Below are 21,860 nucleotides of genomic sequence, written 5' to 3'. Positions count from 1 at the left end.
GCCATGACAGGACTAATCGGCAGACACTACACAGCAACTATACTACAAGATACCAAGCATAACTTCAAAACAACAACATGACCAAAAGAATCATCGTGGTTGGAGCCGGTTTCGCCGGCATGATGAGCGCCCTTGCCGCCAAGCGTCTCATCAACATGACTCTTAAGCAAAACTCGGGCCGTGCAGAAGACATCGAAGTAGCCGTCATTGCACCCGAAGCCCAGCTGGTGGTCCGCCCACGACTCTACGAAGAAGATGCCGCCGGCATGTGCGCGCCCCTCGGCGGGCTTTTCCAACTCACAGGAGTGCGGTTCGTTCAGGGCAGCGTGGAGACCATCGATGTCGAGACCCAACGCGTGACAAGCGTGGATAAGACAGGGCGGCGGTCGACTCTCTCTTACGACCGTCTTGTTCTCGCCGCCGGAAGCGACGTGGTATTACCGACAGCCGTCGCCGGGTTGAGCGAGCATTCCTTTGCGGTCGATCAGCTGCACAGCGCTGTCCGATTGGAAGAGCACCTCAAGAAGCTGCCATCGGTCCCCGCGACCCCTGGCCGCAACACCGTGGTCGTCTGCGGCGGTGGCTTCACTGGCCTTGAACTAGCCGCTGAGCTACCCGGGCGCTTGGCGAAGATCGCCGGCCTCGAGAGTGACAGCACTCGGGTCATCGTCGTGGAGCGCGCCGATGTCATTGGGCCGGATCTTTTGGCCTGTATGCGGCCCTTCGTCGGCCAAACACTGGAGCGTCTGGGCGTCGAGGTCAAGCTGGGTACCGCCGTCGCCGGCATCGACGCAGGCGGCGTAACGACCAGCACCGGCGAACGCATCGAGACACTGACTCCAATTTGGACGGCCGGCGTCGCCGCCGCGCCCCTTACGCGGCAGATCCCCGGGGATAAAGACGCATCCGGCCGCCTCCGGGTCGACACCCATCTACGCTGCCCCCTGGCCAAGGCCGTCTTTGCCGCGGGAGACACAGCGTGCGCGCGCACCGATGAGAATGATGAGGGTGCCGGATCCCAACATCAATACAGCAGGATGTCGTGTCAGCACGCCTTGCCCATGGGTCGCTACGCCGGCCACAACGCCGCCGCGGACCTGCTAGGGCTGCCGACCTTGCGGTACAGCCAGGTCATGCTGGGAACCATCCTAGACCTCGGGCTTGACGGGGCCATCTTCGCGGCCGGCGATGGCGACGAGGCCGTGGTGGCACTTGCGGGCGCCGAGGCTAAACCCCTTAAGCGCTGGATTAACGAGACTCTGATCTACCCTCCACGGGCTGACGATCTCGCGGGCGCCTTGGCGTCGGGAGATCCTGTAAATCGGACGACCGTTCCGGCGGGCTTGGGGTGCTGAGCGATTATCGAAGACGTGGCTGGTACATGTAATGTTTTGGTAACTGGTCTTGTAGCATCGACAGTAAATCCTTCCCTCTTTTTGGGGGCCAGTTCTCGAAACTCACTACTTATGAAACGGATACATTAATAACAAAGATCTATGTGTGTCCTCTATTCGTCTTTGAAGAATGAATTTCATTTCATTTCTTGCCCTTCTTCTTCTTCTTCTGCTTCCGCATCAATTCAAGCATAGCCTTTACCTTCTCCTCGTTGACAGAATCACTGTCATCCGACTGATTTCCTTCTGCCTGCTCCGTGCTATCACTATCCTTGTCTTCGCCCTCGCCTTCGTCCCCTTCATCGTCGTCGGATGGGGAAAGTTCGTCATCCTCGTCCTCACTGCTAGTCACCATGGGCTCGCTAGCGCTGCCTTTACCCTTCTTCCGTGTTGTTGGGTCGCTGCGCGCAAGAGACGACGACATCCCGTACCCGGTGGCACGCTGCTTTGCTTTGGGTTCGGTGTTTGCCGAGAACTGGTCCGCGCGTGCCTGCTCTTCGTACGCCATATCTCCCTCGTCCTTTCCGAGCACCTCGATCAGGTACTGCTCGAACTCCTTGGACCGGTCCGCGATTGCGGTCAACTGCGCGCGGCCCAGTTCAGGGAGCGGTTTCTTCGCCGGGTACCGCCCGTCGACCAGTTTCTTCAGGTACTCATGCTCGGCCAGCGAGATAGCAGCCTGGAAGGCGTTTCGGATTTGCCTAGCATACACAATCACGTCACCCACAATGGATGGTGTCATTTCTTCATCGTTTCGGGCAATTGTCTTGTCCTCCTCTTCCGGGTCTGTTTTGCCGTCTTCGAAGTGCAAGGGAGGACGTTGAGTAAATGGGGGTTGGCTCACCGTCCGTTCCAGACAGCCATTCGTTCCCTTTTCATCCCTCGGTAGTTCTCTTTGGCAAACGCAATGATCTCTTCGCCGTTGATCTTAAAGTGTGGAGGGCCGCGCTTCTTCTGCTCCCCCTGGTGCGATCAATGAATGCCTTGTAGAGGCGCACGGTGGACTTGAGGTTGAAGGGATGGTATAGCAGGCTCAGATTGATGCGGGATTTGAACGCTGGGTCCATATGGCCCACACGGTTCGTGGTGAGAAAGAGGATTCCCGCATAGTACTCGAGGCTGCGCAGAAAGACACTGGTGACGGCGTTGTGGCGGATGTCGTTCCGGCTCCGTTTTGCGAGGAACACGTCGGCCTCGTCCAGGAGTAACACACACCCCCATTTGTGCGCCAGCAGGAAGTTTTGCTGCAGTTGCCGTTCAACCTCGTGGGCAGTCTCGCCAATGTCGCCGCAGGTCACGGGGAATAAGGGTCGCCGTGTCGTGTCGGCTACACATTCGGCTGTCGACGTCTTGCCCACGCCGGGCGCGCCGTGGAGTAGCAGGATCAGGCCAGTGCCTTTTCCTTGGACGAGGTCAATACCACCGCCCACAGATCCAGATGTTGACGATGGCAATGAGCCGCCCCGGGAGTTTTCGTGCGTCTCGACCAGGGCCTGGATGTTGGCCTTGGTTTCTTCGGGCAGCATCAGGTTCTTGAAGTCATTCTCGAACTTGACTTCAGAGAGGTCGGCTAGCCCGATCGTAGCCCACCGACGAGTCCTCAACACAAACCCGTGTATCCATGTGGGTAGCAGCATGAGCTCATCTCCAGCCAGCTCTTTGGCACCGCGACCCGTCAAGAGATGCCCGTGTTCCCGGACGAACGCGTCCAGTTGAATTTGGTCCATCTCCCAATCTTTGAAAGCGTGGTCAGAGCCACAGCATCCTTCCAAGTACCGAGCACTACTACTGTTGTGGTAGCAAAAAGGGGCAACCTTGGTCTCACGTTGATCAAATTGGGTCAAGTTTTCCAAGGTGATCTTCGTCTTCGGTCTCCAGTCCGGGTTGGAATGAATCGCCAGAGTCATGTCTATGATGACTTGTGCGTCGAGGTCGTGAGATGGTTCGTCCAATGTCTTCCCCACGACGCTCTTGTGCGCATAGGATTGCATAGTAAGTTCCAGATATCGGCGGCCCTGTTCTGTAAACCTCTCTCGTTTTGCAGCTTCGTCCGGATCGGACCTCATGGGATAAACCGCGAGCGACCTGATCGGCACGCGACCGAGGTAAGGTGGGATTGATACCGTCGTCAATTCGGGCACGTAGCTAGAACCATTAGACTGCACACTCAGGCAGTCCACGCTGAAGCCCTCTACGGGCTTGGCCTTCGCATCGTCCTCGTTGATTCGGTCGATGAGTGGCTCGCGGCCGCCAGTGAATTGCAAGACTTTATAGGCGTGGGTCGGGTCCGATTGCAGCAGTACGAACTCGCCCCTGTGGAACAGATGCCACAGATCCGCGTAAGCGATGAGATCGGCGGTGCCCTCTTCGATGTGCTGTCTCAAGTCAAAAGTCGGCTTCAGATCTTCATCCATGAATTTGATCAGTAGTTTGAGATCCTCCAGCAGATCTTGGTTGTCAAACTCGGGTTCCTCTACTAATAGCCTTCTTGGTGGCAGGGGAACGCCTGCATTTGGCCTTTCTTGTTTTTGCTTTTCTTGTCTCTGATTTTGTAGTGCAGCTTCCACGTTATTGATGCTTTGCCGGATTTCCTTCTCAAACGCCACAATGAACTTGAAAGGTCGTAAGAAAACCAAGCTGGTCTCTCTCTCATCCTTTTCAGGGACAGAAAGGTTGTCAGATATCCGAGTTGCCGACACGCATTGGAGGTGCGAAATCAACGGGCGAGATCGAATCCTCAGCCGCTCCGGGGACCAATGAACATTCACCTGGTCACTTTTGACGCTGATAGGCATACGACTAAGTTCGGGCTGTGCTGACTGCTGTTTTCTTTCGGGGTGTTCCACGATCAACACTTCGAGTGCTGCGCGCTCTTCCCGCGGCACGTCAAATGACGATCTGCCCAAGCGGAATTGGCTAGGGCTCGAGCGTTTCAGCAAGTGCTGATAGACAGGATAGACACGTCGTCTCTTTCGCAGCTCCAACTCGTCAGGGAGGTCGTATAGTGTTTGCTTGACTTTTTGCAGCTCCTTTTCAAGCTCTTCAATCCTCTTATCAGCAAACGTCAAACACAAAGCAGCCTGCTTTGCCCTGGTTGGTAGAGTGCCGTTTTCTCTCTCGTGTTCCATGAGTATCCTGAAATCTGCGCCAGGGTAGTAAAGGTGGTTTACTCTGAAAGCCATATCGATGGTTTCGTCGTCTTCTTCACGAAACATGGCGGAATCTCCAAGAATGGCATCTGCTTTGCTGCCATCAGAGAGTGTTGTGGCCTGCTTGCTATCCATGGTCGCGGAGTTGGCCCCTTTGCCGGGGTGTTCCGAGTTGGAGGGCGGATCTCGCTGTGCTGGTTCAGGTGCCATAGCTCAAAGCAGAAATGCTGGATGGGCCAGAAAGGAAGAACGAAGACGGTCCTCGGGAGCCTGGGGAGAAATCTATCATGTTTTGATGGATCAGCTCCCCGGCACAAAATTTGGGGGACACAACGAACTGTTCCTCTTTCGGGCTCTTAGTTCCGTGATTGCGGTCAGTGGCTAGCCAATTAACTGGTAGGTCTTATCGTGGTGGTTGCTTCAGCGTCGGGTGCCAGATGCAAGGTCAGCAGTGTGAGTCAATGAATGCAGGAGGTGGAAGAAGAGGGGAAAGGGCGCACAGCCGAGGCAACGAGTGACAGCCTGGGTTCAGAGGACGAAATCATGCCCGTACCGAGTTTTGGCACTTCTAAATAGACTAAGATTGTAGCTTTCGCCTACCTCATCAACGATTCTCGCCGTTATTTGCTATCTGGAGCGGATATCGTACTAGGATCAGGCTGAACTCGGTACTCGCCCACGTACGTACGTTGCATGACCAGCCAGGGCGCTGTCTAACACAACCAGGCCGCTCTTTTGACCAACCTTCTCTCGTCCACAGTTCGATCTTTGTCATAGTTTCAACCATGGAAGAGAATTCGAGGCTGAACTACTTGCAATCGAGACCACGGCACCCCCGAGATGAGGCAGCGAGGTTCATCGAGACCCGAATTGCACCTGCTAGCGAGGCAACGCCAGTATATCATGAACGCCTCAATGGGTTTGTCCTTCTTGACAAGGCAGAAAGTGAGGATCGGATAAGGTTTTGGCCAGCCCCTATCTTCGAGTCACAGAACCAAGCAGCTCTAATATTGGATGCAGCGCGGAGATGTGGAAAGAAGCTGACAAGGATATTCAAGAGCTTTTGCGGATGACGGAAGACTTGCGCAAGAAGCTGACAAAAGAGAAGGCTACAGGCAATGTCACGACCCTCGCTAAGGAAGACTTGCGAAACTGTACATGGGAGGAGGTGATGGGCGAGGTGGAGGCGACGAGCACCCTGTGGAGAACGTCGACCATCAAGTCGACTAAGACGATGCAGTACATTGACAAAGTTGGGCAGAACTCTGAGGCGTTCCAGAGCTGGCTGGAGCTACTTCCCGCTGGTGATTATGGATCAAGGTGAGGCCCTCCTTTTCCCGAGTAGGTAACGCACTTCGAAGAATCATGGGTGGCTCATTTGAGGTATAGCATAGCCGGAGTCTTCAAAGTCGTCATCGGTGTAAGTTGTTAGTCGTTGGTAACAAGGCATGATCCGGCACAGCCCTATAAGGCAGAGTATCACCCCATCGCTGACATGCACTTTTCCCGGCGAGGGCAAGTCAGAAGGACCAAAGCTGACGCAATTGGGTCATAGGCAGCCGGCCGCTACACTAAGATCGAGGAGACTGTGTTCAAAGCCCTCTCAGACATACCCGAGGCCATGGAAAGCGCCCGCAGATACGTGCAGATTTACGACGAGAACCAGGATCGATCACTTGAGAAGAAAACATTTAATCTTTTTCGAACCATATTAAGAGCTCTGATTCAAATTATGAAGTTCTTCACAGACAGTAAAACTCGTGAGTTTATCATCTATACTGCTTTTATCTTGCTTTTCCTCGTCCCCTCTGTGCTCACTTATATCGTGGTCTCTTATCCAGGCAAAGTCTTTCAGACGCTTCTGCAACAAAATACCTACAAGACCGACCTTATGGACAGCATCGAAGATGTAAAGGAATACACGGCGCGGGTCCTAGAAGAGGCCCATCGGTGTCATCAAGAGCGCTCAAGAAATCATGAACGCATATCATTGCAGACCAATCAGAATTCCGAAAAGCATCTTCAACACCAGGAGGCTACTATACGTATTTTGAGCGACATGCACCGCGTGTTCAAAGAAAGTCTGGTCCTCAAGCATAAGAGTATGTCTGTAGCCTCTCCCCAGAGACAGATAGACTGTTTGCCCCCTTTCCCTGTGTCTTCTTGAGTTGCTAGGGGCGATAAAGCTAGTCCATGTACAACTAACTATCAGCCTTTGGTCAGATGAGTTACTCCAGCCGGACGCTGCCTTTCTGATTAACAATGCTATAGCAGCTGCAGCATCTCGAATACCAAGTCAGTCACTACCAACGCAGCCATCGGAGATCACGGCGTCCCGAGTGCTAGAAGCGATACGCTATGACCCCAAAGTCGTCGCAAAAGATATCCAAGCCACTATTCAGCGCGGTCTTGCCCTCGAAGAGCAGCCTAAAGCTGTCGCGGCGTCCCTAGTCACCCATCCGCGCTTCGACGCCTATTTCGGCCCGGCGGCCGGCAGCGGCGTGGGCCAGCCGGCCTCTTCCGCGCTGCTTGTGAATGGGCGCATGGACCCGACTACCAGCGAAGGAGTTTCACCCCTCGGGTTGGTAGTGGCGGAGGTAACGCGGGTCTCGACGGGCCGCCCCGGTGCCTACGTCGTCAGCTATTTCTGCGACAGGCACCGCCCGGGGTTTCGCGGCCCTTCAACGGAGGAAGCAAACCCGGTCACCGCCATGGTAGCCAGCTTCATCGGACAGTTACTCACGCAGATTAAGGAACAGCAGCAGGAGCTTGACTTTACATTCCTCAAGGAAGAGGATTGGCCCCGGCTGCGTCGGGGCCGGCTTAACACGCTGTGCGTCGTTTTCCTCGCCCTCGTGACGCAATTACCTCCTGGCAGCGTGCTGCTGTGCATGATTGATGGAGCCAGCCAGTACGAGACGGTAGCGCTGAGTACGAGCATGGAGGCACTGACCCGGCGACTGGTACGGCTGGTAAGTAATAGCCAACGGGGAGATGAAGAGCAGGAGCAGCGACCAGTCTACAAGCTGCTGGTGACGTGCCAGACACGCGCTAGGGGGATATCACAGTACTTCGACCAGGATGGTGACCATGACGGCGGTGGTATCCTGAACCTGGACGGGGACATTGAGGCGACTGACTCGTCGAGTCGGCGGATCGCATCTCTGAGAAATGTTGGTTAACGAGAAACACGAGGATGGGAATATTAGACAAGCAGTAAACCAATGTATTGACATGATGCGGTGAAAACCAAGTAGACACAAGGCTATGGCCGAAGAGACATACTTCATGCTTCTGTGGTAATGGAGGTCGCCGTAAGTGAATAAGTAGGTAATCAACTAACTGGCTAAGCTACTAAACGTTCCGTTCTCTTTTTCTCAAAGCTCGCACTTGCTGTCCTCCTCGGCGTCACCACTGCAGCCAGCAGTCGCCATACCCATAGGCATGCCCTTGCCCGTCATCAACCTCTTCCCGTCCCGGACGAGGCGGCCTACGACATCCTTGCGGAGCCAGCTCTTGAGCTGCGCGGGGCCCGTCCGGCGCGCGTAGACCCAGTGCTCGGCGGTCCAGCCGCCCAGGGAGAAGGTGTGCAGGCGGGCGGCGAGGGCGGCGGCGCCGATGCCGTAGGGCGCGCAGGCCATCATCTCGGTGCCGGGGATGATCTCCGGGTCGAGCGGGCGCGCGGCGAAGGCGCAGACGACGTTGACGGCCAGGCCGGAGCCCAGGGCGTACATGGTGGTGGCCAGCACGTCCTTCTCGTAGATGCTGACGCGGTTGGCCGCGTTGCTGCCCTCATTGTGGCTTTGGGCCTCCTCCAGCTCCTGGAGCATGCTGCGCAGATTGTAGATTGCTGCGGAGCAGAGGATGGTGAAGAGGATGGATAAAATGCGCATCTTGGTGATATTGGTGCGGGGGCTGGAGTGGTCCCCTCGTTAATTAGGCGCGGGTTGATCTGAATGTCTTTCTTCAAGGGGAGGGGGAAGATGGAGAGATGGGTTTGCCGCGCGGGGTTATGGATTGATGGGATGAATGCAAGACAGAGGGAAGTTGCTTAATGCGACCTGGAGATTCCGACTTGGGATGTTATCTTGCAGAGATTTCAGGAAAACGGGAGAGCAGCCGTTGGAAGCTATTCGCGCGCGCGTTGACAGCCGACGTGCAACGCCTCCGAGTCAAAGTGTGGTTTCAGGGTCGCAGACCAGGGGCTGATTTGTGGATAGGGCGGTCGAAATACCGAGTTTCAAGGGTCATTTCAGATGAACATCCTTCTCCAGAGTCCCTGTCGGCTCACCAACCGGCATCTACGATTATTCTTGTTCGTACACAGAAGACTACGAGCGCCAGGGCTTATTTGCTGCAAGATAGGCACTGCTTGCGATGAGAAAGGGCACCGGTAGAGGGAACGTAAGGGAGTGAATCGGACAGAACCACAGCCACGGTGGCTGAGAATAAGGGCTAATCAACTGGCCTGCCAAATAACTGCGGCTCCGCGTCTTCAACCCCCGGCCTCGATCCATCCTCTCCTCTACACGAGATCGGGTGCTAGATAAAGACTTCTAGAAGCTTAGTGTTCTCCATCGAGTTGTTCATCGTTTCGGGGGTTGCTGTCGATCAGGAAGGACACTTGTTCAGTTGTTTCATGGCCGACCCCAAGCTGCGAAAACTGCTTTCAGGGCCTTGCCGCGAATGAATGCCTTATCCACGCAAGCCAGATTCGCCTTGCTCATGAGATGTGGTGCCTAAAGCCAATGCCACCATAATGGAAGTGACGATAGCTACATGAATTATGCAACCCCCAAGCGTACAGGCACCGCAAAAGATGGGGGCTGTGGACGGGGCTGGCTGCCTACCGCTCGACTTTGAGGGGACCAATGTATGCAACCCACCAAAAAGGAGCCCCGTCGCCCCCCGTCGGGAAATGATTAGAGGGGGATGCCAAATGATGATGCCCAGGCTTCCAGGCTGCGACGGTCATGATGGCAGGCATGCTCGTTTTGGCAATTGCTTATTTGGCGACTGACGTATCCGTCTAGAGTGACTAAGTGAAGTGAGCAGCCGGAAAACAGATCATCGGACTCGATCCCGCGGCACTGCTGAGCGGTTTCCGGCACAGTTGATGGCAGGACATGTACCTCCAGGCCCCCCAATCTCGTGGGGCTGATGTCATTGCGCAGGCTTGGCCTCTGGAGCGGCGATGCTTCTAATTGGCCTCGTACGCAAACGAGCTTGCGTATCCTGCGAAGTCTAAGACCAGCCAATCTGCCAATCTGCATGTCGTCCATTGGCAGCCTATGCACGCCGCTTTTCATAACACAAAGAAAAAGACGTGCGACAAGGAAATAGGCATACCGCTCGGAATACGGATTGGACGAAATGAAATGAAGGCAAGAATGAGATGATAGATGGGGAACCTCGGCCCTCTCCTATCCTCGTGTCTACCAACGGCCCCCAAGCTCTGCAACCCTTCGAAACACCAGTGGTTTTCCATGAGGACACAGTGAACACTGAACACTGCTACTTTACTTTCGACGACGCCCCCTTTCAGACAGCATCAATACTATCGCTATTGCTACTGCTACCACGACTACAAGTACACAACCCTCTCGCCCCTTCTAGCCTGCGGGTCAAGCCGCATGTCCTCCTCCACCTGCTGGGATACCTTCGTCAGCCCGGATCAAGACAGACATCTTTTGACTCAGGCTCGTCTGTCCACGACTTGACTCGATTTCCCCCATCACAAGCAACCACAAGCGGATCGTCCCCCGAGCATCTGTTCAGCGTCGAGTGCAATCAATTCTCCGGAGCCAAACTTTATATACTTGCGTCTTCTATTATATTCTATTGTTCCTGCGTTTTTAACTTCGCCCATCTGTCACTGCTAAGGTCTGGCGGGAGAGGCTTTGGCACACCCACCACCACATTGCATACCAGCCAGAACTCGACATGGCCGCAACCGGCGCAGAGGCGTCCGCCGCCATGAACGGCGACCATGACCACGTCCTCCGACCTCGACCTCGCAAACCTGTTAACCCACAACTGGCCGAGCTCACACGGCAGGCCAGTAACGTGTCGGTGACATCGAGCAATGGCTATCTCACCATGCCCGAGAACGGCACCGTGTCGGGCCTGACAAGGTACGCAACTCCCGCAACCACAGCCACAACTTGGGCAGAGGCGACGAGAATCAATGACGGATGATGCTGACTAGTTCCTGTCTGCAAATTATAGTGGCCGCTCGACGCCCGTTCCCGAAGACGCCCCCAGTCCGCCAAAGCCCTCTCGTACGCGCGCAAGCAAGTTAGAGCCGAGCAGCGGCGCCGTCTCTTCCCGACCATTGACTACACGGCACGCGTGTCGCATTTCGACCCGGAGTCCGACTACCGCGACTTTCACGGCTTCTTCAACCTGTTCTGGATCGGCCTGGCCATCATGGCTATCACCTCGATGCTGCGCAACATCAAGGACACGGGCTCCCCGCTGCGCGTGCAGATTTGGACCCTGTTCACGGTGAAACTGTGGCATCTGGCCATTGCCGACTTCCTGATGGTCGCCACCACCGCCATTAGCCTGCCCTTGGCCCGGCTTTCACGGAAGACCCAGGGGGGCATGGGCTGGGACCAGGGCGCCATGGCGGTCCAGAGCGTCTACCAGGTCGCTTGGCTCGCCTTCTGGGTCTTCGTGCCCTTCGCGCTGCACTGGACCTGGACGGCCCAGGTATTCTTCCTGTTGCATACTATGGTGCTGCTCATGAAGATGCACTCGTACGCCTTCTACAACGGCCACCTGTCCGAGACGGAGAAGCGTCTGCGCGCCCTCGACGACCCCATGACCACGGCGTCCAAGGCCCCCGCCTACGTGTACCCGACGGTCGAGAACCCGATGGGCGAATTCGCGCACAAGAGCAAGGTGGCACCGAGCGAGAACGGCGAGAACGGAAACGACAGCGACGGCGGCAGCCACAGCGACGCCGAGATCGAGCGCCTGGCCCAGCTCCGCGCCGACCTCGCTCGCGAGCTGACGAGCCCCATCGGTAACATCACCTACCCGCGCAACCTGACCTGGCCCAACTACGCCGACTACCTGCTCTGCCCGACGCTGTGCTACGAGCTTGAGTACCCGCGCAACGATCACATCAACTGGATCCCGCTCGTGTCCAAGATCGTCGCCACCTTCGGCTGCATTTTCCTACTGACCATCATCTCCGAGGAGTTCATCCTGCCCGTCCTGCAAGAGTCGCACCAGGGCCTGATCGACACCCACAACAACAAGAGCATGCTGGACACGATGCTGATCCTGGCCGAGACCATCTCGTGGCTCCTGTTCCCCTTCATGCTGACCTTCCTATTGGTATTCCTGGTCATCTTCGAATACGTTCTCGGCGCCTTCGCCGAGATCACCCGCTTCGCCGACCGCCACTTCTACGCCGATTGGTGGAACAGTACCGACTGGATGGAGTTCTCGCGCGAGTGGAACGTGCCCGTCTACTCGTTCCTGCGGCGCCACGTCTACGCCACGTCCAAGCAGCGCATCGGCCGGCCCATGGCCACCCTCATTACGTTCTTGGTCTCGGCCCTCGGCCACGAGATTGTCATGGCCTGCATCACGAAGAAGATCCGCGGTTACGGGTTCATCTGTCAGATGCTCCAGCTGCCCATCGTCATGCTCCAGCGCACCCGTTGGGTCCGCGGCAAGAAGACGCTCAACAACGTCTGCTTTTGGTGCAGTATGGTTTTGGGGCTTAGTCTGGTAAGTCGAATTTTCCCCCACGGAGTTGGCCCTTCCTCCTTCTGCGTTGGTGCTTTTTCGTCGTATCGAAGTAAAATACTAACAGTTGGAATAGATCTGTTCATTGTACGTTCTCGTTTAGTGGCAATGTGCCGCCGTAACCGGTTGGGGAAGAGGAAGCTTTGGATAGATTGGCATGAGCGTGGGCGGAATGTCCAAGTACAACTAGGCATGTAAGATCAGGGAAACAAGTAAGTGGAGGCTGGGACATGGCCAAATATAGGAGAAAATCCGAGCATATGTTCGCCTGGTCGGTGGAAGTTGGCACATTGGTTGCATGATGCGCACATGGGTAGTGCGACTCGGCGTGCGGTTGTTATCGTGTTGTGTTTTACATATTATACCCCCTTTAGTTTTATTAAACAGTTTCTATGTCACATTTCACATTGTCGTCATAAATCCCCTGCCGGACGCCACGTTGAGTGTCTGGCCGGCCCAAGCTGTTTGTGGGTGGTGCAGCAGTTTGGTACTGCTCTCTTGATTGTGCGGAGCCCCTGGTTGCACGTTGCCAGAAAGAGTCTGAGAAGAACACGCCATGCCAGAGCCCGCTTCTCAATGCGAACCCGTGCCGACTCGCTAACAGGGTAACGATCATCTTCGATAGACCATACAGCCTCTGTAGCGCTGTCCACTGGGGACAAAACGGAAGCAATGTAACGGATCTCCGAGAGAGTTTGTGGTGCCACGGAATCCCGACCTATGAGATATCGTCAACGGTATGTTGAGGTCCAGTCCACCATGCGCTCAATCAAACGATCCCACAAGTCCAGATCTTCACACAAAAGCTTCAGGAGGTGGTTGGCAGCAATGTATCCAACATGCTGAACCCAATCGCCACATATATAGTCATCTGCCGCAGTCTCGGCTATAATCATCTTGGGGGACTCAAGAAAGACGAGATTCGGAATATATACTAGATAGTCGCAGAATGCTTCAGTGGGCATTTTCAGAACCTGAAGATACATTGATAGATTGGAGTTGGATTTGAGTGGCCATACAAACTTGGACAGCCATTTTTCGGGCCTTATCAATCATTGCTGAATGCCATTGGATTCGACAACGGTTAGTGTCAGCCCATCCCAGCCCGAACGACGACACAGCACAGATGCGAGGCGGAACAGAAGGCTCTAGGAGAACTCGGAAGCAATATACCTTGCCATATCGGTATAAACTTGTTTTCCTGGCATGGTATAATTGGGTATGATAGCTCGGCCGGCCGTATGTAAAAAAAGGGCCAAGCAAGGCGTACATCCTGTCCCTGGGGTCTTGCCAGCTCGCGAGCCACTTGGATCGTAAGTGAGCCTCATATAGCAAGCAGCCAACATGCATAATGTGCCAAGATGCCGCAGGCAACAGCCACTTATAAAGTTTTGCTACCAGCACAGAAATGCAACGTCGGAATTTGATATCACCGCGCCCCAACGATACTTAGCACTCAGAGCAATTGGGCAAGGGGCAGGTGAGAATCGGGACTGCCTGTGATCTCGGTATATCATGCGTGTATGTCACAGTTCACTGACATAGCATAAGAAAGAACTCGGAAGTGATTTTGGAGAGTAGGAAGAAACCCGATGCTCAACGCAACGCAAATCGTCAATTTCATAGCCACGAAGGCAGCAGGCAGCGACGATGCGTATTCCAACGAACATCGTCTTCTTCTGCTGCAGCTGCCTTCGTCGGTCACACTCATGCACCCTGACCAATTAGGAGACTGCATTCCCGTACAAGTCGACTTCGCCTCCGAGCACTCTTGAGGTTACCCTGAGGCGTCCGTCTTGTCATCATGCCTCTTTGCCGTGCCACTATTAGGCGAACACCGACACCAACTCCCTCTCGTACTCGGCGAGGAATGAATGTAAACAAGCGAAACGCATTGTTGTAAATAGCGAATGTTGGGATGAACTCGAAGATCGTCAATCCCGTAAAAAAAGAAACGAATGGCGCCCGTTTCCTTTGCCCCAAAAGCGAACTTTGTACAACCCAGCCCAGTGAGTGAAACCCTTTCCCACAACCCCCCAATCCCCCATACGGATGATGCAATTGGTGTGTATAGATAGATATGTATAATGATATGGTATGGTATGATATGACGTAGCGTGCGTGAGTGTGGTGTCGAGTTACGACTTGAGGAAAAACGTAAATAGCAAAGTTAGAAGACCCTCCCCCAGAATATTCCCAAAAGTACACGTGAAAAGCCAGAAACGGCATGATTTCTCCGGTGAGACTCGTCAAAAAGCTGGCTGGCGGAGGAAAGAGGCGTAAGCTCATAGCAGGTAGGTGAGCATGACCGATGAGGCGTTCGATGTTGTGGTTGGATCGAAATCGAGAAACCGCTCCTCTCAGCCCATCCCCATTCATGGAAAACGTCTCTGGTCCCGCCAGCCTTTCATCCAAGACATCAAATCGTTACTGCATCTCATTGAATTTCAGATCGGTGTGATAGATTGTTGTGAAAACCCTCCGCCCGATAAAGCGTCTCCCAAACTCCAAATGGCCCTTCCTGGCCAGGATATTTCCCTCGTAGCAGTGCACGCCAGTGAAAATGCGATGAAAAAAAACAATAAACAGCAAAGAAAAAAAAATAAAAAAAATACAGCCAACTTCAACGTTGTCATAAGACTTCCAGGAGTATAGCAGCGGTAGGACCCCGCAAGAACCCGAGAAGAGGTAATAGCAACCGAGAAAAAAATGGTGAAGCATCTCAGTACACGTATGGAGTAGGCTCCGTCACACGATAACCGGATTCCGAAGGAGCGTATGCTACGTCGTCAACGTCATATCTCGGAGCGTACTTGACTTTGGAAAAGTAGGCAGCTTGTTGCGGCTCATAAGCCTCATAAGAAGCCACTGGGCGTCCCGTGCTTGCCTCATGACCGTAGTAGGGGGCGGCCTTGTACCCGCGTCTCCCGGGTGACTCAGCACGAGGGCGGACGGGGATGGCTTTGCTACCCTCAACCGTGTAGCGGAACTTGTTTTTGGGCGCTTCGGGGGATTGGTGCCTTGTGGGCCGGCGCGAGAAACGTTCGTCTTCGGAGTAGTTATCGTAGTCCTCGTCACTGTGGTAACGGGCATGATGTCTGGATCTACTCCTATCGCGGTAGTCCTCCTCTGCTGTCGCCGGGTACCACGTCTGGGCGCGAGAGAGACCAGGGTGGCCCCCAGGAAGCGGCCGCGAGTAAGATTCAGTCTGAGAGCGGTGTAAAGTCCTGGGAGGGGATTCGGGGACCTCGGGGGGTGAATGGCGCTGGGTAGGCATTGATTGGAATTTCTTCAACCCGGGTACCGTCCGCGGTGCTTCCTTTCTGTGAGATGAGGAGAGCTTGGAACGGGGCGTGTCGTTTGACGAACGGCGCGCCGAGGACCGCTTTACCGGCTCATCCTCTTCATGGATAGGAGGCGGCGGCGGCGCCATAGCATTCACCGCAGGAGGGGGCGTAGGGACCGGTGGCGCATAGCGTGCGTCAGTTGATGGATGATAGGTTTTCGACCTAGCAAGTCCAGGAGCCACTTTACTACGCGAGGTCGCCAGATAATGCGCCGCAAACTCCAAATGGGCATCTTGCTTCGAGCGGTGCCGGTCCTCGGACGGCTCCGCGGGTCTGATGGCTTCCCGTACAGGCGCGGCCTGAACCTTGGCATGAGTGTTGGCTTTGGTCTTGGAGGGTTTCTCTGACTTGTGTAAGGCATCCACAATGATGGGTTGTTCCTCCTCACGGTAGGGTGATCGGTGACGGGTTCGCTTCTCGTCACTGTCGCGCTTCCGTTCCTTTTGCTGACTCTTCTCATCCTTCTTACGGCGATCCTTCTCCTTCTCCTTCTCCTTCTCCTTGCGATCCCGCTCCTTCTCCTCAGCTTTGCGTCTGTCTTTCTCGGCCTTTTCCCGCTGCTTGTCCCAGGCCTTGTCCGCCTCTCTCCTTGTCCGCTTCTCGTCTTCTGCGCGTCTCGAAGAAGGCACCTCCCTCTCATAAGTAGTATGCGCGGCTTTCCGCGAACTCCTGGGTTCCCGTTCGTCGTAGCTGCTGTAGATGTTCTCTTCGTATGACCGCGGCGGAGTTCGTGTTGAATAGACCGGGGTGCCTTTAGGCGAGGAGGCATAGCCGGACGCCGAGCGATCGAAGCGTGGCTCAGCCATTCTCACGTTGTAGTGATGCGATTCGGTGGCGGCGGATTCGCGACGAGGAGGCGAGCGGCTGGAGAAAGCTGCGGCCTCAGCGCGCCTGCGGGCATTCTCCTTCTCCATCTCGTTGGCGTGGACCATGTCGTCGTACTTTTGTCGCTCCTTGCTATCGGAGAGCATCTCGTATGCTCGCTGCACCTTCTGGAACTCTTCCTGCTTGATGGCCTTCTGTTCCGGGTCTGACACCTTGTCCGGGTGACACCTGAGGACCAGCTTCCGGTGCGCCGACCGGATGTCGGGGATCTGAGCATCTTTGGAAACACCTAAGCGTGCGTAGGGATCATCAGGCAGGGTGAACATGATGACGGGCGGTTGTGACGGAGGCTAGCTCCACCGTTCCGGGCTCTGCTGGCGAGGCTGACTGAATTGCTTCTGCCTTGGCTCTGCAACTGGCTGGATCCTGGTGTGGATATGTCGCTTGGGGTCTTGGGCAAGAAGACGGAAAAGCAACAACTTGGCGGGTTATAGATGGTGAAGAAGTCTATCGCATGGGGAATTGCGAAAATGGTAGCAACCAGGTCTTGAAGCGTTTGACCAGCAGTGAAACAAGAGTAGGTGTCGGTAGCCGAGGGAATGATGTAAAAGCCGGGGGAACGTGTCGGTAGAGTGCAGTTCACGAGGCAACCTCAAAAGGGGATAGGCTCAGATTCAATTAAGAACTGGGCTCCAGAGAAAACAAGATGGGATCGGGATCGGATTGACGTTCCCAGTAGTGTATGTGAGTGTGTGTGAGTGTTGGTGGGAGGATTGGGTTGGGGGGGGGATGGATTGATGGGAAAACCGGGTGGTTGAAAATGAAGGAAGTTGTTTGGCGATGAGGTCACGGCGTGACTTGAGGAAGGAAGGGGAAAGGAAACGAGGCCAAAAATGATGGAGGGTGAGCCTGGTTCTTGAGGCTTGAGTGCCAAGCTGGGAGCGAGTTTGTACAGTCGTAGCTGGCAGCGTAGCGACGCAAGTGAACTGCGTGAGAAAGGCACAAATGGGGCCGAGAGAGTCGCAAGAGCGGCGCTGAATGGTCGAGCGTGTGCTGTGGTGGTCCACCGACCGTGCCACTTGCTGCTGTTCTAGTTTCCGACTTGGAAGGATTCTGTCAATCAATCAGTCAGTCATGTCCAATCCCGATGGAATAGACCAGACCATCGCAGAAGGCTGACTTGACTGGTCACTGGAGACCTGCGATGGGGGGGGATGCTGGGTGGTCGGTTGGGGTACATGGGAGAGGATAAGGATGTACCTACTGAAGCAGGCCTTGGTGCCGGGTGAGGCCAGGTACCCAAGTACTGCTGGGCTAGCTGGGAGGCGCACTAACTCACAGTGGCAGGAAGTCCTGGACAAGCGATCGTCCCTTTTGGCAGCGGGCCAAAGTAGCGCCAGTCCAAGGCAAAGCGGGCAACTGACGGGCGGAGGGCTTGGGACGGTGCGCTGAGCTGAGCAGGGATTGCCGCTGGCTTTTCGCTCTTTCGCCCTGGCCGATGCTTTTCTTCAGCTTAAAGCGGTACAAGACCGTAAATGCACTGCTGCACAACTGGCCAATGTACCTTTCGTGCTTCTCTCGCTTTCGTAATGCAAATGCAATGCTCGCTCGCTCTCGCTAGAAGAGGACCGAAGGGATAGGATCTAGAGTAATCCAAATACACTGCCTGGCACACAGTGTCTTCTTTAGTCGCTCGGAGCTGAATGATAGTTGCCTTCCCCGTCCGATGCGTCGTGTCGTATCTTGGGGGGGCAGGTACGGGGTACCCTCGATCCAAAGGGCGAAGGAGGATCTGAACTCTGCGATCCAGTCCCGCTAGGCCGCCCGAAGGGTTGCAAATCAGATGGTGTTGCGTGTTTGATTTGAGCCGGTTGGCGAAGAGGTTGACCTAGGAAGAAGCCGGCAAAGCTATGAATTGGATGACGACGAAGACGAATATAAACCTGCTTATTTTCGCACTTCTTCTCTGCTCAGGTCAGAAGAATGAAACAAAAAAAACACTCTGTCCCTTCCGATCCTATGGGAAGGAAAGGAGTATTCGGCGACGGCGATGATGACCAACCCTGGAAGTCCGGGGTATGTATGGCGGTGGTAAGATAGCTAGGTACCAGCTCGCAGTGTGTGGTTGATATGTGTGTGTTACGGCCAAGATGCAACGACCTTGTGATCTTAGATAATCAGACCCCTGGTCTCGGGTGCGTGAGCAATATCAGTCGGTGAGTGCGCGCGACAAACGGCCAGCCGGTTACAAATAACGTCCAATCCTATCAAGCATGTATGAGTGGGTGTGTACATGCAGGCAGATGTGCAACAGAGCAACGAACGGAGTCAAACGGCCAGAAGGCGAGCCGTGGGAGGAAACCCGAACTGTCGATGATTTCCTGATGCAGGTAGAGAGAGATCCCAGCCTGCCGGATGAAAATGGGCCTCCCTTAAGAAGAGTCCCCAATGTAAGTAAGTACCGGAGCGGTCCTTATCGATTTGTTTGGAAGGCGAATTCCGCGACGGCGAAATGATATGAATCAATATGAGCCAAGCTGTAATGTAAAAGCCTCCCAGATTGATTCACGTTCCTGACAGGGCTGGTAGCGGTGGCAAGAATGGGCGGTGCAGCTGGGTATGGGTTGCTCGGTGTTTCAACCTCAACCTCTCGGGTAAGAGAAGACTCGATGGACGATGATGATGATGATGATGATGATGAATTCTTTTGCCTCAGCAGAACGAGCGTGCGGCCGGTGGCAAGCTATATGCTATACTCCTATTTCCACCACCAGCCTTGCTTTGATGCCAGTCTCCTATTATCAAGCAACCCCACGATGCCCGACTGGATTGTTGTTTTCTCCTCCCTTCGCAGTTGCGGTCTGTTGTTGACCTGGTGAATTGCGAGGCGGCCTGGGTCAAGACCGTCTCGATTTGGCAATGTCTGGTGGGGATGTATCCGCAGGGCCAGAGGAAGCTACTGCTGCTGAAACCTGGAAGTCGGGTTGTTGCTGTGAGTGTTATTCCGTCGGTAAGTCAGTGAAGTACTTGAGCGTGCAATGGCGGTGAGCATGGTGACTGGCCAAGTCGCTCGACTATATCCCCATTGCCTCCACCTTTGTTTTATCGCCGTCTCGTAGCCTCATTGTTCTCGAAGATGGAATGTTACGCATGGCGTGTAGCAGCAGGAGGAGTCATCTCTGGGTTTGCATGGCGGTAATTCATTTACAAAGCTCGACAAGAGGCCCAACCGTGGATCACCAGCGGCCACGAGGCCGACCCCTATGATGTAAGTTTTCCCCAGTTTCCTTTGTCCACGCATCTCAGATGATCTGCGGACGCGTCCAACGGCCGGGCGGTGGGCGGTGGGCGGCCTCGGGAGGGGGGAGCCTATTGGCGAGGACGGGCCAACAGCTGGCACCAGGGGCAAGCAAAGCACGACGGCGATCGTTGACAGCCTCTGCTTGCCAGCTGCGCCGGTTCAACTACGTATGTATGTAGGTGGTAGGGGTAGGGGAAGGGGGCTTGGGGGAACGAACGACCCGCCTAGCTTATCGATTGCATGTTTATCCAGAAGATCCAGTGTGTCCAAGCCCGGGAACATCCACCCCGTCCAATCGCAATAGCCTATGTGCTATGTGTGTATTTGATTCGTGGATGGGAGCGTCTGACTGGTTCGGACGAGAGTGCAAACCCAAAGCATCGTGACAATTCTGCGGCCTTCGAAACATGGGACGTTGTATGCAGGCCCGGCGTCCTTCCGACCTCGTGCCGATTGGATTGGCATGGCCAGCAACAAGACCGTGTGGATTTAGTGCATCATCACATTACATACAATCAATACAATCATTTCCAGCGCATCTCTGGATTGGCAGCCTCATTCCGGTTGTCTTGCTATAAATGGCTGCCGCGACCCTCCGAAACCTCGCTGGCAGCCGGGCCTCTCCTCTCGTGATGGTGGTTCATTCCCAGAAGAATGCACACACAACCTGCTTCGTCGTCGCCGATAGTCCCATGTTGTGAGGATCATTTCATCATCACTCTGGCAAAAGACGCTGTCCACGTGTTGCACGCATCAGGCCACGACGCAAAAGCAGAGTAATGGAATGCGGGCTTGTTGGGCCACGACTCGATAAGAGTGCCGCCGTGCTAGGCCATTTTGGCTCTCATATGCAGCCAGCAAAGCAGCTGATTGCTTGCTTGCTTGATTGATTGATTGATTGCTTCGTTTCTGATCGCGGCGATGGTCGAGGTGCTGCCATAGCTGCTGCATCGTCCGACTAGTAGTGGCTAGCTCTACCTTTTAGCAGGAGCCTTGCTCCTTTCCTCTGCACCCTCTCTAGAGATTTTTTTCCCTCTGTCTTTCTTTGGGTCTATGATGACGACGATGGAGTTGAATGTACTTGGCTGGCACACATGATAAGTACGGTTCATGTGCGTGCTTCCTCTCGTTGCAGCTGGGTCTGACAAGTGCACCCACCCCGTCAGAGAAGCGCAACCTTCATCAGTCAAGCCGAGTCCTAGCTGCATGGAACGATTGGAAGCTGTTGGACCCTGGCTGCCGATGTAGTAAGACGGCGCCGGTCACACACACTTAAAAGGCCGCACCCAGAGGTCAGATTCTCCTGTGCCGACTGGCCAATCGCGACGCCGGAGAAGCAGGTACATCGAGCCTGCGTAGGGCGTAGGCAAAGCCAGAGAGGGTGTGATACACAATCACAACAAGGCACCCGCCATCACGATCAGGGCGCTCTCGCGCACTATACACCATGGCATATGGTGGGGGCCTCATGGTTTGGCAATCGTACGCGGGAGTAGTGGGATGTGCTGAAATCGTCTCGTGTGTGATGCTTCGCGCTGCGAGGGGTGGGCGCCAAGCGGAGTCACATCGTTTCTTTTCCGTCCAGTAAAATCCCGCCCGGCAATATAGACTATGGCTATGGACGTAGGTACTAACCTACGGATAAGCCACGCTCAAGATAGAAAGAAAGAAAAACTCACGGCCTATACCTAACTGAACAATTCGGCATGCTCGTCGCCAGTCGTTACCGGCAAACTTCCATCTCTGCCGCCTCCTGTCTCCAAGGGCAAAGAGCAAAGAGCAAAGAGCTTGGCCTCGAGAGAGAATTAACCGACTGGATGAACGGCAGATGGACCATTCTGACTCGCTACAGAGGACATCCACCCGCTTGCCTGTTTCGGCGGTCAACGGTCACGACCAAGGATCATCCTACGAAATAGGATAGTATAGCAATAGCGCGTGTGCATCTCCCGCTTCTTTTTCCGACCGATGGAACAAAAGAAAACCGGTTGTGACTTCCTATAGTAACGTGCTTCTATGTACAACATCGTGATTCTAGATATCCAAGCCGAGCTCCGAATGTATGGCGCCTTGTGGATGC

The 21,860-nt window shown here is 54.7% G+C and overlaps 6 protein-coding genes across 6 annotated transcripts; 3 read left to right on the top strand and 3 right to left on the bottom strand.

The window, feature by feature from the left end:
- Positions 1-77: 77 nt before the first annotated feature.
- Positions 78-1,355, top strand: PG998_004715 (pyridine nucleotide-disulfide oxidoreductase family protein; the record flags this gene model as incomplete). The annotated part of the gene is made up of 1 exon (XM_066871533.1): positions 78-1,355. The coding sequence occupies one exon, from the start codon at positions 78-80 to the stop codon at positions 1,353-1,355; it is 1,278 nt and encodes a 425-aa protein (XP_066731630.1).
- Positions 1,356-1,536: 181 nt separating this feature from the next.
- On the bottom strand, positions 1,537-4,732 carry PG998_004714 (uncharacterized protein; the record flags this gene model as incomplete). Its single annotated transcript, XM_066871532.1, has 2 exons — positions 1,537-2,192; positions 2,299-4,732. Coding segments are annotated over 2 exons (3,090 nt in total), but the record flags the coding sequence as incomplete, so codon positions are not given.
- Positions 4,733-5,328: 596 nt separating this feature from the next.
- On the top strand, positions 5,329-7,725 carry PG998_004713 (uncharacterized protein; the record flags this gene model as incomplete). Its single annotated transcript, XM_066871531.1, has 5 exons — positions 5,329-5,488; positions 5,536-5,863; positions 5,933-5,963; positions 6,099-6,645; positions 6,815-7,725. The coding sequence occupies 5 exons, from the start codon at positions 5,329-5,331 to the stop codon at positions 7,723-7,725; spliced, it is 1,977 nt and encodes a 658-aa protein (XP_066731628.1).
- A 195-nt stretch (positions 7,726-7,920) lies between these two features.
- PG998_004712 (uncharacterized protein) lies at positions 7,921-8,436 on the bottom strand (the record flags this gene model as incomplete). Its single annotated transcript, XM_066871530.1, has 1 exon — positions 7,921-8,436. The coding sequence occupies one exon, from the start codon at positions 8,434-8,436 to the stop codon at positions 7,921-7,923; it is 516 nt and encodes a 171-aa protein (XP_066731627.1).
- A 2,050-nt stretch (positions 8,437-10,486) lies between these two features.
- On the top strand, positions 10,487-12,410 carry PG998_004711 (uncharacterized protein; the record flags this gene model as incomplete). Its single annotated transcript, XM_066871529.1, has 3 exons — positions 10,487-10,677; positions 10,798-12,289; positions 12,384-12,410. The coding sequence occupies 3 exons, from the start codon at positions 10,487-10,489 to the stop codon at positions 12,408-12,410; spliced, it is 1,710 nt and encodes a 569-aa protein (XP_066731626.1).
- A 2,619-nt stretch (positions 12,411-15,029) lies between these two features.
- PG998_004710 (molecular chaperone DnaJ) lies at positions 15,030-16,805 on the bottom strand (the record flags this gene model as incomplete). The annotated part of the gene is made up of 1 exon (XM_066871528.1): positions 15,030-16,805. The coding sequence occupies one exon, from the start codon at positions 16,803-16,805 to the stop codon at positions 15,030-15,032; it is 1,776 nt and encodes a 591-aa protein (XP_066731625.1).
- Between the last annotated feature and the right edge of the window lie 5,055 nt (positions 16,806-21,860).

Source organism: Apiospora kogelbergensis (genome assembly GCF_038363985.1).
Source record: "Apiospora kogelbergensis strain CBS 113332 chromosome Unknown utg000003l_segment0_segment0, whole genome shotgun sequence".
NCBI classification, from domain to species: Eukaryota; Fungi; Ascomycota; class Sordariomycetes; order Amphisphaeriales; family Apiosporaceae; genus Apiospora; species Apiospora kogelbergensis.
This window is presented reverse-complemented; position numbering and strand designations above follow the sequence as displayed.